This window comes from Salvelinus alpinus, chromosome 12 (genome assembly GCF_045679555.1).
Source record: "Salvelinus alpinus chromosome 12, SLU_Salpinus.1, whole genome shotgun sequence".
In the NCBI taxonomy this organism is placed as follows: domain Eukaryota; kingdom Metazoa; phylum Chordata; class Actinopteri; order Salmoniformes; family Salmonidae; genus Salvelinus; species Salvelinus alpinus.
Genome location: NC_092097.1, coordinates 16,267,201 through 16,281,023, shown reverse-complemented (window position 1 = coordinate 16,281,023; position 13,823 = coordinate 16,267,201). Strand labels below are relative to the sequence as shown.

The 13,823-nt window shown below is 44.5% G+C and overlaps 2 protein-coding genes across 4 annotated transcripts in view; one reads left to right on the top strand and one right to left on the bottom strand.

The window, feature by feature from the left end:
* Positions 1 to 13,823, bottom strand: part of LOC139535600 (cadherin-4-like) — a 250,078-nt gene that overhangs the window by 17,652 nt on the left and 218,603 nt on the right. For all 3 annotated transcript variants that reach the window (XM_071335181.1, XM_071335182.1, XM_071335183.1), the window contains one exon: positions 9,327 to 9,464. In XM_071335181.1, the coding sequence (XP_071191282.1) occupies positions 9,327 to 9,464 (138 nt within the window). The remainder of the gene's footprint in view (positions 1 to 9,326; positions 9,465 to 13,823) is intronic.
* LOC139535601 (uncharacterized) lies at positions 1,078 to 4,612 on the top strand. Its single transcript, XM_071335184.1, has 2 exons — positions 1,078 to 4,143; positions 4,572 to 4,612. The coding sequence occupies exon 1, from the start codon at positions 1,098 to 1,100 to the stop codon at positions 3,726 to 3,728; it is 2,631 nt and encodes an 876-aa protein (XP_071191285.1). The 5' UTR covers positions 1,078 to 1,097; the 3' UTR covers positions 3,729 to 4,143; positions 4,572 to 4,612.

Genomic DNA, 13,823 nt, shown 5'->3' with positions numbered 1-13,823 from the left:
TATTTTCAACGCAACAGCAGGGCTTAACATGGTCTGGCAACGACTAGAAGAGTGCTATGGTACACCTGAAGTGATCGAGAATGCACTGTTGAAGAAAATTGATGATTTTCCAAAACTGGCTAACAAAGACAATCACAAACTAAGAGAACTAGGTGACATTCTTCTCGAACTGGAGTGTGCTAAAGTAGAAGGGTACCTTCCAGGCCTCGCTTATCTGGACACATCTCGGGGGGTAAACCCTATAGTAGAGAAACTTCCATTCAGTTTACAAGAAAAATGGATTGCACAGGGATCCAAATACAAGGAGGACTATCGGGTAGCATTCCCACCATTCTCGTTCTTCTCGAGATTCATCAGGAACCAGGCGAAAACTAGAAACGACCCCAGTTTCACCCTCTACACCTCAACTAACCAGGTGTCTATGAAAAGTGAGAAACCTGCCAGGTACAGCAGCAAGACACCTGTGACTGTATACAAAACCGATGTGTCATCTGAGCCCTCAGACCACCAAACCAAACCCAGTAAGACAAAGATTGAAAACCCTGACCATCACTGCCCGATACATAACAAACCTCATCCTCTTAAAAAGTGTCGTGGGTTTAGGTACAAAACTCTAGATGAGCGCAAATCATATCTCAAAGAGAATGGAATTTGTTTCCGATGTTGTGGGTCAACTCAGCACAGAGCTAAAGACTGTAAGGTGTCAATCAAGTGCTCTGAGTGCGACAGCGACAGACATCTTGCTGCTCTGCATCCAGGTCCAGCCCCTTCAAATACAGACACTGCTACAGCAGAGAAAGAGCATGGCGGGGAGCAAGGTGACGATGCTCTTCTATCTGTCACCTCAAAGTGTACGGAGATCTGTGGTGAGGCAGTCAATCCAAGATCATGTTCAAAAATATGCCTAGTTAAAGCTTATCTGGCTGGGAAAAGAGAGAAAGCTGTCAAAATGTATGTAGTGCTTGATGAACAGAGTAACAAATCTCTGGCCAAGACAGAGTTTTTCAATCTCTTCAACATCAACGACAACTCTGCTCCATACACCATGAAGACCTGTTCTGGGGTAACAGACTTCAGGCAGGAGAGCCGTCAACTTCATGGTGGAGTCTATAGACGGACACATGCAGCTATCTCTCCCTACTCTGATAGAGTGTGATATGATGCCAGACGATAGGACGGAGATTCCCTCCCCCGACATTGCGTATCATCATCCCCATCTGCAACCAGTTATGGACAAAATTCCAGCTGTGGACCCAGACGCTCCCATCCTCCTGCTCTTAGGACGAGACATCTTAAGGGTACACAAGGTACGAGAGCAAATCAATGGGCCCCACGACACTCCTTATGCACAGCGACTCGACCTCGGGTGGGTCATCGTGGGTGAGGTCTGTCTGGGAACGGCTCACCGACCAGCCAATGTTAACGTGTTCAGGACAAACATACTTCAGAATGGTCGCACATCCTATCTGAGCCCTTGCCCTGACATCATCCAGGTAAAAGAGAACTACAACAGTGTAGCTCAGAAACACATCTCTCCCTCTACAATGCACTCGAGAGATCCAAACACAACTGTGAACACAGACAACCTGGGATGTTCCGTGTTCGACAAAACACAAGACGATGATAAACCAGCACCATCAGTGGAGGACAAAGCCTTTTTGGACATTATGGACAAACAGGTTTTCCAGGATGATGGAAACAACTGGGTGGCTCCACTACCTTTTCGCCCCACTCGACGTCGCCTTCCTAATAACAGGGAGCAGGCCATAAACCGTCTCACATCACTTCGCAGGACTTTAGACAAAAAGCCTGACATGAAGCGTCATTTTATTGACTTCATGCAAAAGATGCTGGATAACGACCAAGCCGAACCTTCACCGCCACTAGAGGGAGACAAAGAATGTTGGTATCTACCCATATTTGGTGTTTACCATCCACAAAAGCCTGAACAAATAAGAGTAGTATTTGACTCCAGTGCTAAGTGTCAAGGCGTGTCACTTAACGATGTTCTGCTCAGTGGTCCAGACTTAAACAACACACTCTTGGGTGTCCTAATGCGCTTCCGCAAGGATTGCATTGCACTAACAGCAGATGTGCAACAAATGTTTTACTGTTTTGGTGTACGTGAGGATCACAGAGATTACTTAAGGTTTCTCTGGTATGAAGACAACAATCCAGATAGAAACATAACTGAGTACAGGATGAAAGTCCATGTATTTGGGAACAGCCCTTCACCAGCCGTAGCCATCTACTGCATGAGACGAGCAGCGCTACAGGGTGAGAAGGAACATGGATCAGAACCCAAGCAATATGTAGTGAGGAACTTCTACGTCGATGATGGGCTGACATCAGTAGCTACAACAGAAGAAGCTATCAACATTCTAAGAAAAACACAAGCAATGTTGGCGGAGTCCAACATGAAACTACACAAGATTGCATCCAATAGCAAAACAGTTATGGAAGCCTTCCCTATGGAGGACCGTGCAAAAGACTTAAAAGATCTGGACCTAGGAGTGGATCCTCTCCCCTTTCAACGGAGTCTGGGACTTTCCTGGAACCTGGAAACAGACAGCTTCTCATTCCAGGTGTCCCACAATGAGAAGCCTTTTACGCGGAGAGGCATCCTGTCCACAGTGAATAGTCTTTATGACCCCCTTGGGTTCGTGGCTCCAATAACAATGCAAGGTAAAGCCTTAATCAGAGAACTCTCTTCTGATCAGAGTGAGTGGGATGCCCCTCTTCCCCCAGAAAAAGAAGAGAAATGGAAAATGTGGAAGGATTCTTTGATGGAGTTGGAACATATGTATATTCAGCGGACCTACATCCCAGTCTCCTTGTCTACCACTCAAAGAAGAGAGCTACACATCTTCTCGGATGCCTCTACAGTAGCCATAGGAGCGGTAGCCTACCTGAGAGTTATTGACTCGGAAGGTCAATGCCATGTTGGATTTGTCATGGGGAAATCAAAATTGGCCCCTCGTCCGGCCCACACTATCCCACGCCTAGAACTGTGTGCGGCTTTGCTAGCTGTTGAGATGTATGAACTGATCAGAGACGAAATTGACATTGATGTAAATGTGGCCAAGTTCTACACAGACAGTAAGATAGTTCTCGGTTACATCCACAATGTCACCAAAAGATTCTATGTGTATGTTGCCAATAGGGTAACTCGCATCAGGAAGTCTACCCATCCAGATCAGTGGTGTTATGTAAACACTGACAGCAATCCAGCAGACCATGCAACCAGGCCTATATTTGCTGCGCTCTTAAAGTACACCAGTTGGTTCTCAGGTCCACCTTTCCTGACCCAAACAAACTCAAGTGAGCCTGAGAACATAAATTTTGACCTTGTAGAGCCTCACGCAGACGCAGAGATTCGACCAGACGTCACTGTCTTCGCCTCTAAGGTTTCTGGAGCTCAACTCGGCTCTCATCGCTTTGAGAGGTTCTCAAGCTGGAAAGCTCTCAATCGAGCCACAGCACGACTCATTCATGTTGCCAGATCCTTCCATGAAGGTGCGGACAACACCAGCTGCAGAGGCTGGCATGACTGTAATAAACCATGCGGTACAAGTGAGTTGTCACAAGCCAAAACAGCAATCATTCACTGTGTGCAACATGAAGCCTTCAGAGAAGAATTCAAATGCCTTGAAAAAGGAAAAGAGTTCCCAAAACAAAGTACACTCAAAAAACCTTTCCCAGTACTGACAAAAAGGTTAGGAAAGTAGAACTAAACATTGTCAAGCAAGGAGCTGCTAAGGTGTTTCTGAGACCAATCTCAGAGATTGTTGTTCTTCTTTCTGAAGCATCCTAGAGACAAAAGATAATAATAGAAAGGACATTATTTGTTTCTTGATATGTTTTATTTCATAGTGGCACAATTTCATTATACCAGGCGGGGAGTGTGCTGCCATCCTGTTAGAAGGTAACAGATTATTTTATTACAATAGTTAAAATGGATTTTCATTGTGTTCCATGATGTTATTTGCCCCCTAGTGGAGCTTTCTGGTACTTAGAGTGTACACAAACAGGAAGTAGAGAATTCGTTCTGCACGCTTAGAAGCAGCTAAAAACAACGCTACGGTGCAGGTCTTTCAGTGTAGTTATTTCTTGTCACGCTTCAGCCTTGGAAAATATTTGTTTGTAAGTTCGATTCAAGCATTTAGCTAATGATGATAATCTTGTTATTGATAGAGTTTCTTACATATCAATGTTGGTTGGTTGCATTTACTCACAAATTGCAATGCCTTTCATGTATGATGTTAGCTGTATTACTTTGCTCGTGCGTCATGCAAACGAATTGTAAAATATACAATACTGTATTTTTGTTACTGTTTCTAGTGTAATATGCCTTGTTATTCTACATAGATGGTTGTACATTATTAGAGTAATGAAAGGAGTTAGTCAATTACCATATGAGAAAGCAATTAGCTATATGGTTTGGCATCATGCCAGATGCATGGTACCGTAGCACGTGCTTTGTATTCATGCAACTTCAAATGTATAATGTACAGCTACAGTATGTTGGTGTGAATTGAATACTAAAGTATATTCTTTTCTGTGTTTTGCAGTTTTACAACATAAACGTTTACAATATATTCATTCAAGAAAAGTTACGCCTTGGGAGTTTTATTGAAGACTTAGTTGTTAGCTATCTGTCTAGTTTTGCATGGGAACGCAACTCAAGGGCAGAATAGTTATATTAACTGTATGGCACTTTTCATGTAGCCTACTTTTGGCCAACTAATAGCCTAACAACCGACCAAGAAACATTATGGACTAAACGTTCAAATCCTGTTGCTACAGGAGTATTTTGCTGTGACAATATACGTAGGTCAAATTAAGATCCTACATCTGTATGCCCCTGACTGTTCTTCAGTAATAAGCCTCAGCAAAACTCTACAATGTATGAGAGACAACTAGTCTGCTACACACAGACACTCTTCAGGTAGACCAGGAATAGCATGCTATTAAGGCCTACTGGAATCCAGCTGGCTGATATTTGAACATATGAAACTACAGACTACTGCTCCAAACACCGATCAATGTGGATGTGAATTGAAAACGTCGGCAGGAGTATAGAGTTTAGTTTGAGTGTGATGCACTTGATTAGATCTCATTACCATAACCCTAGGAGAGTGAGATTATACAGTCGCTGAATGCAGCCTAATGAGTTGTGGCAAGTACCATTGTCTTTTTGTTTTTCACATAATGACGAACATCACACTCTCATATTCATGCCCATGTTCTCAAATGAATAAAACATTTGGCTTTTTTAATTTTTGGAAAATTAGAAGCAATATATCTGCTTGGTTTACACCCCTGCAAGCAATTTTACTTAATTAGTGTGCTTATGTTTTCTCTCCATCTCCCGTTGAGAGATGCACATGCTTTCCTGCGTCTGTCATACACAAATAATTACTGAACTGCTCCGAGTGGAGTTTGCTGTGTGGGAAAAGAAGAAAAGGAATTGACAAACAAAGCAACAGAGAAACTGGATAATACTGCAATCTTATAGGATAATGTGTATGTGTGCGCCTGCGGGTAAAGCTGTATGTGTGTGTGTGTGTGTGTCGAATACACAGCAGTAAGATACTAAGACAGCTGCCTCAATATGACTAACATGTCCTCTCCTTTCCCCATTCATCATCTCTTCCTCCCTCTCCTGTCCTCTGCACCACCATAACCACTGTCCCTCCACAACAGAGGCCCATCCATCTGTTACTGTTGGAACACGTAGTTTGACTCTTGTGTTCCAAACCATGTGTTCCAAACCATGTGTTCCAAACCATGTTGCCAGAGCTTTTCTCTTCTCCTTCTGTCATCCTGGTTGTTCTATAGCTGGTATAATTCATTATCTCTCCTGCAATGCCACATGGTTCTAAACTGAGGCAGTGAGGATACTCAACACTCTCCCTCCACACCAGTGCCTTAAAGTATTTAAGTAAAAATATATTAAAGTACTATTTATATTTTTGTCAAATTTTACTTTTTCTTCACAAAATTCCAGAAGAAAATATTGTACTTTTTACTCCATACATTTTCCCTGACAACCAAAAGTACTCTTTTACTGTTTCCAATAGAAGCATAGTTTTGGTTGATAATAACAACAACAACAACAAAAGGGCAATAATGTTAGCAAGAAGTGGGAATAAAAATGCCCTTAAAAGCAACTCTTACATTTGAATGCTTAGCAGGACAGGAAAATGGTCCAATTCACACACTTATCAATAAAACATCCTACTGCCTCTGATCTGGTTGACTCACTAAACACAAATGCTTCATTTGTAAATTATGTCTAAGTGTTGGAGTGTGCCCCTGGCTATCCGTAAATAAAGAAAAAAGTAAAATTGTGCCGTCTGGTTTGCTTGAAATAAGGAATTTGAAATGATTTATACTTTTACATTTAAAACCACATACAGTTGAAGTCGGAAGTTTACATACACTTAGGTTGGAGTCATTAAAACAAATTTTTTCAACCACTCCACAAATTTCTTGTTAACAAACTATAGTTTTGACAAGTCTGTTAGGACATATACTTTGTGCATGACACAAGTCATTTTTACAACAATTGTTTACAGACAGATTATTTCACTTATAATTCACTGTGTCACACTTCCAGGGGGTCAGAAGTTTACATACACTAAGTTGACTGTACCTTTAAACAGCTTGGAAAAATTCCTGAAAATTATGTCATGGCTTTAGCAGCTTCTGATAGGCTAATTGACATAATTTGAGTCAATTGGAGGTGTACCTGTGGATGTATTTCAAGGCCTACCTTCAAACTCAGTGCCTCTTTGCTTGACATCATGGGAAAATCTAAAGAAATCAGCCAAGAAAATATTGTAGACTTCCACAAGTCTGGTTCATCCTTGGGAGCAATTTCCAAACGCCTGAAGGTACCACGTTCATCAGTACAAACAATAGTACGCAAGTATAAACACCATGGGACCACGCAGCCGTCATACCGCCCAGGAAGAAGACACGTTCTGTCTCCTAGAGATAAACGTACTTTGGTGCGAAAAGTGCAAATCAATCCCAGAACAGTGTAACGGATGTGAAATGGCTAGCTAGTTAGCGGGTACGCGCTAATAGCGTTTCAATCAGTTACGTCAGTTGCTCTGAAACCTAGAAGTAGTGTTTCCCCTTGCTCTGCAAGGGCCGCGGCTTTTGTGGAGTGATGGGTAACGATGCTTCGTGGGCGTCAGTTGTTGATGTGTGCAGAAGGTCCCTGGTTCGCGACAACAGCAGCAAAGGACATTGTGAAGATGCTGGAGGAAACAGGTACAAAAGTATATCCACAGTAAAACAAGTCCTATATTGACATAACCTGAAAGGCCGCTCAGCAAGGAGGAAGTCACTGCTCCAAAACCGCCATAAAAAAGCCAGACTATGGTTTGCAACTGCACATAGGGACAAAGATCGTACTTTTTGGAGAAATGTCCTCTGGTCTGATGAAACAAAAATAGGACTGTTTGGCCATAGTGACTATCGTTATGTTTGGTGGAAAAAGGGAGATGCTTGCAAGCCGAAGAACACCATCCCAACCGTGAAGCACGAAGGTTGCAGCATCATGTTGTGGGGGTGCTTTGCTGCAGGAGGGACTGGTGCACTTCACAAAATAGATGGCATCAAGAGGTAGGAAAATTATGTGGATATATTGAAGCAACATCTCAAGACATCAGTCAGAAAGTTAAAGCTTGGTTGCAAATGGGTCTTCCAAATGGACAATGACCCCAAGCATACTTCCAAAGTTGTGTCAAAATGGCTTAAGGACAACAAAGTCAAGGTATTGGAGTGGCCATCACAAAGCCGCGACCTCAATCCTATAGAAAATGTATGGGCAGAACTGAAAAAGCATGTGTGAACAAGGAGGCCTACAAACCTGACTCAGTTACACCAGCTCTGTCAGGAGGAATGGACCAAAATTCACCCAACTTATTGTGGGAAGCTTGTGGAAGACTACCCAAAACGTTTGACCCAAGTCAAACAATTGAAAGGCAATGCTACCAAATACTAATTGAGTGTATATAAACATCTGACCCACTGGGAATGTGATGAAAGAAATAAAAGCTGAAATAAATAATTCTCTCAACTATTATTCTGACATTTCACATTCTTAAAATAAAGTGGTGATCCTAACTGACCTAAAACAGGGAATTTGTACGAGGATGAAATGTCAGGAATTGTGAAAAACTGAATTTAAATGTATTTGGCTAAGGTGTATGTAAACTTCCGACTTCAACTGTACCTTTAGACTTTTACTCAAGTAGTATTTTACCCTGGTGACTTTCACTTGAGTTATTTTATATTAAGGTATCTTTACTTTAACTCAAGTATGACAATTGGGTACTTTTCCCACCACTGCCCAACACCATGTCTGATACACCAGCAAACAGCATACAGAGACTGAACAGTGGAGAGAGTAGAGACATAGAGTAGAGCAGAGAGGAGTGTGGCTGTGTGGAGGTTTGAGTGTTCCCCTGTGAGAGAGGAGTGACAGAGACAGGACAGAGCAGTCTGAGGAGAGGCGTTGTTCAGTGGGTTAGTCTCTGACAGCTGGGGCCTCTTATCAGAGCAACCGGCTGGAACTACACAGCTGCCTGCCTGGCACACACAGTGATGATACCGCCGTGCCACCAAGAGATGGATCACACATCAGAGGAGGCAGCGTGTGACGTGGACACACTCCTCTCTCTGCAGATGGATGGACATACAGAAAAAGGAGAGAGGGAGAGAGAAAGAGAGAGAGAAGGAAAGACCAATGAAGGGAGAGACTACTCCTCCCTCGTGATGCACGCACACACGCACTAAAGTGGGCCAGAAGAAGTCAGGCTGCCTCCAGTGCGGATGTGTATGGGACTGGGGCCAGATGCCTGCAGACAAACCATGGTCACCAGAGAGGCTGCTGGCAGAAAGAGTGGAGGGAGGGCTGCTCCCATCACCAAACAGCCTATGATCTTTCTCTCTCATCCCTCTTTTTCTGTCCCTCCATATGTCGCTCCGACACACTCTCCCTTTACTTCAGTAGCTCCCTGTTTCCCTCTGACCCCTTTCTTCTCCGTGTTTTTGGTCCTCCTATTTGTCCTCGCCTGCTGTTTATCTCTCCACATGTCTCTGTCCCGCTCCTCTGTCCAGCTCTCTAGCCTCCTGTCAAAGAGCCATGAAATCGTGTTCTCTAAGATAGCATCAGACACATGGACTGCATCTACAACAGAGTTGGGGCACTGCCCTGGTGAATATCCATCAGCTGATGTTATCCTGTCATGAATACAGATGTGTGGCCCTACAGTAGAGGTCAGCCCTGGGGTGGAGAGGAGACTCACCGTCCTGGCGGTCAGCTCGGGAGGGTTGTCGTTGATGTCGGTCACAGAGATGAGGGCGGTGGCCGTGTTGGACAGGCCAAAGTTCAGGTTCCCCTCCATGTCCGTGGCCTGGACGATGATGCTGTACTGGGACACTTTCTGGAAAGACAAACCACATTCACGTTAGTTAAATAAGACGTCATAGAGGGTGAAGATAGTTCTGAGCATACTATAGCTAGGTGGGCTGACTGACAAACAAACAAATAAATAACTAGCACAAATAGCTCTGAACCTGACACACACACTTATGTGCAAACTCATGAACACACACACACACACAAAGGCTTAGGAAGTGAGGGCGCAACGGGCGCGAGTGAAAGGCTCATCCATTATAGCCTACAAGTCCCTGCTTTTAGCTCTCTGAGCAACCCTCATCATCACTCACTCTAATGGAGGTGCCATCACTTTAAGAAGAACCACTATGCTGCAAATATTAAAGAGAGTGAATGGACATTATTTAGGCCAGTTAGATGGGAGAGAGTAGCTAGAGGCGGTGCTGCCGTACAGACCACCATTGAAAGAACAGTCAATCATGACGTCAGACGGTATAACATGCATTCACACTGAGAAGATACGGCAGAGACACTGTCTTCTCCTCTCTTTTCATCTCTCCCTCCTTCCCTCTCACAACACGCACAGATCCACACACTGCACACACACTGCACACAGATGCACACACTGCATTATATATTATTTTGACTCAAAAACAAAACTCATTGACACTTTGCTGCTGTCCATGGTGCTGAAAGTTCACTGTGTCCAAACAGTGCAGCGATAGATTCGCCCCTCTCGCCAGTCCATCTCTCTCTCTCCAGTCTCACAGGCTCTCCCCTGGTCTCTCCCGGTAAGCCTCTCAGAGTCGCCGCTCCTCTATGCTCTCATTAATCCGTTTGGCTAAACCTCCTATTGTGCTGGTGTCAAAAATGGATGTCAAGGACAGGTCAGTCAGTGTGAAGAGGAGAGGGAAGCCCAGCCTAGTCTCCTGCCATGTTCGGTCACACCATATTTGGATAGTCTGGATTTTCCATCGGTAGATGCTCTACAGATGGTCATAATATCAACAAACTATCTGTTGATAAGCAACTGCTTGCTATGGTTATGGTTAGGTTTAGAATAAGGGTAAGAGTTAAGGTTAGGGCGAGGTTTAAAATAACGGGTAGGGTAAGGGCTAAGTTTAGGGTTAGGATAAGGTTAGAGCTAGGGTTAGGGTTAGTAGTTACCTGAAATGGGCTGATTTCAAGGTTTTACTGCTAACCTACAAAGCATTACATGGGCTTCCTCCTACCTATCTTTCCAATTTGGTCCTGCCGTACATACCTACACGTACGCTACAGTCACAAGACGCAGGCCTCCTAACTGTCCATAGAATTTCTAAGCAAACAGCTGGAGGCAGGGCTTTCTCCTATAGAGCTCCAGTTTTATGGAATAAAACATGCCTACCCATGTGAGAGACGCAGACTCGATCTCAACCTTTAAGTCTTTATTGAAGACTCATCTCTTCAGTAGGTCCTATGATTGAGTGTAGTCTGGCCCAGGAGTGTGAAGGTGAACGGAAAGGCACTGGAGCAAGAACCGCCCTTGCTGTCTCTGCCTGGCCGGTTCCCCTCTCTCCACTGGGATTCTCTGCCTCTAACCCTATTACAGGGGCTGAGTCACTGGCTTACTGGTGCTCTTCCATGCCGTCCCTAAGAGGGGTGCATCACTTGAGTGGGTTGAGTCACTGATGTGATCTTCCTGTCTGGGTTGGCGCCCCCCCCCTTGGGTTGTGCCGTGGCGGAGATCTCTGTGGGCTATACTCGGCCTTGTCTCAGGATGGTAAGTTGCTGGTTGAAGATATCCCTCTAGTGGTGTGGGGGCTGTATCCTGGGGGTAATGTCGGATGGGGCCACAGTGTCTCCCGACCCCTCATGTCTCAGCCTCCAGTATTTATGCGTCGGGGGGGGGGGGCTATGCTCTCTCTCTCTCTCTCTGTCTCGACCTCTCTTGACCTCTCTCTCTCTCTCTCTCTCTTTCGACCTCTCTCTCTCTCTACCTCTCTCTCTCTACCTCTCTCTCTCTACCTCTACCTCTACCTCTACCTCTACCCCTCTCTCTCTCTCTCTACCTCTCTCTCTACCTCTCTCTCTACCTCTCTCTCTACCTCTCTCTCTACCTCTCTCTCTACCTCTCTCTCCACCTCTCTCTCCACCTCTCTCTCCACCTCTCCACCTCTCTCTCTACCTGAGCCCTAGGACCATGCCTCAGGACTACCTGGCTCCTTGCTGTCCCCAGTCCAGTTTCAACTGTTCTGCCTGCGGCTATGGAACCCTGACCTGTTCACCGGACGTGCTACCTGTCCCAGACCTGCTGTTTTCAACTCTCTAGAGACAGCAGGAGCGGTAGAGATACTCTGAATGATCAGCTATGAAAAGCCAACTGACATTTACTCCTGAGGTGGTGACCTGTTGCACCCTCTTCCTAGGTTCTGGCCTTTCTAGGGAGTTTTTCCTAGCCACCGTGCTCCTACACCTGCATTGCCTGCTGGGCTGGGTTGGGTTTCTGTATAGCACTTTGAGATATCAGCTGATGTAAGAAGGGCTTTATAAATAAATTTGATTTGAAATGTTACTGATATTCTGTAGGTAGACTATTCAAATAAAGTGTTACCCTGTGTTCAGCTGAAAGGGCCTCTTTTCAAGCCTTTCACCATTCAGCAGCCCTGCTATCTGCTATGCCTGGGCCAGTTCTGCACGGTTGACCTCGATAACACGGCCTATAACAGCTCTGAGGTCAGGACCTGAATCTCAGACGCATTTAGGGTGGAACCCAGGTAGCTGACTAATGAACCTTGACGGAGGCCAGTAAAATGCTGGGGAAAGATCAGTGCTCTTTCTATTTTTCTTTCTCCATCTCGCTCTCTCTCCGTCTCTCTCTCTCTGTCTCTCTCTCTCCGTCTCTCTCTCTCTCTGCTCAAGGAGCAGTGTGTTTAATAGTCAGGTCAGTTGATCCAGCGAGGCTTTTTAAAACACTTAAACTCACCCAGAGTCATTTAAAGTTCTGCAGAGTCATTAGGACTCGCTCCACATGTTAATTTGAACTAGACCAGCTCTATGAATGAAAACTCAATATGGGCTGCGCTTTATTACAGTCATAATGAAATATCAATACCATCTCTTACCATAGTGCACTGCAGTAAATAGACCCTTTATTCAGCTACATCAGGGTAACAGTAGTCCTGGATAGTTGCTGTCCTGTGGCTAGCCTGACTCTGAGTAGCAGACGTGCATAGTCTGATCAAGCATGGAAAGGTGTGTTAAGCCCAACAGCAGGTGGCACTCTGACACAGTAGGGGGAATGAGACATGCTGTCCTGCAGCACTTTGTTCCAAACCTGAGAGTTGATAGAAGTTTAACCCAGCACACACATACACACACTCTTCTAGCTACTTCCTCCCGTCAGTGTGTCTGCCCTAACAAGCCATTAATGGTGTCTCTAATGAGTCCTATAGATCTTTGAAAAGAAGTATCTCTGTTAGATTAGAGCCCAACTCTAGAAAGGAAATACGCCTTCTTCTTTCACCAAACAGAACAAAAGCAGCGCTTTTCCCACGGGCCTAAGCTCTTGGACTTTAATGGGAAGGGTTGAAAGGCATCTAGGGCCATAAGAACAGAACACTGCTGCAAACTCTGAGGTAAAATGAGATCCTTTACACAGGAACTGAACGAGACCAGAGAGTACAGAAAGCACAAAAGGCTACAGGCTAACAGAACTCTATAGCCAGTACTCCTTTTAAACCAAAAAGGTCAAATTACATCTTGAAATGGTTGCCTAATAGTCACTGTTTGGAGTTTGGAGTGGAGTTTGTTTTCAAATCTTAGTTAAAAAAAAGATGGGGAAAGACATTACTGACATTTATAGGAAAAATGCAAGGTACATTTTTTACTTACAAAACATTAAAGACATGCTCCGGAACTTTGGATACTACTAAGTGTTTTTTAAACCTCCCACTTTGGTCTGGATGTGTCAATGTGTAGTTCATACAAGCATAATCTATGAGTAGAATTACTGTCTTACCTCAATTAGCCACAAAATCCCTAGTTTGAAAGCAACAGTTTTTCTGTAAGCTGTGCTGCGCCATTTCCCATTACATTTTCCCCCACGTGGGCCAACACCCTAGCAATTCGAGTTCAAACAATGAGCTCCAGCGCCTCGCCATATGAGTGACAGCTAGCAAGATGCACATGATGCACTCACAGCAGAGCGAGAGAGAGAGAGCAATGATGTGTTGCACACACTGTATGTGACATAGTACGCAATTTTTGGGGACCACTACTGGCAAAAAAAATATACAAAAGTACCGGAGAATCCCTTTAATGGAGAATGCCTTGAATCCGAGCTGTGTGTGTTTGTGCTTTGTGTGTTGGGCAGACTGAACATGTGACGAAGACAAAGCAAGCGTGAATGAGCACTGAACTAGCA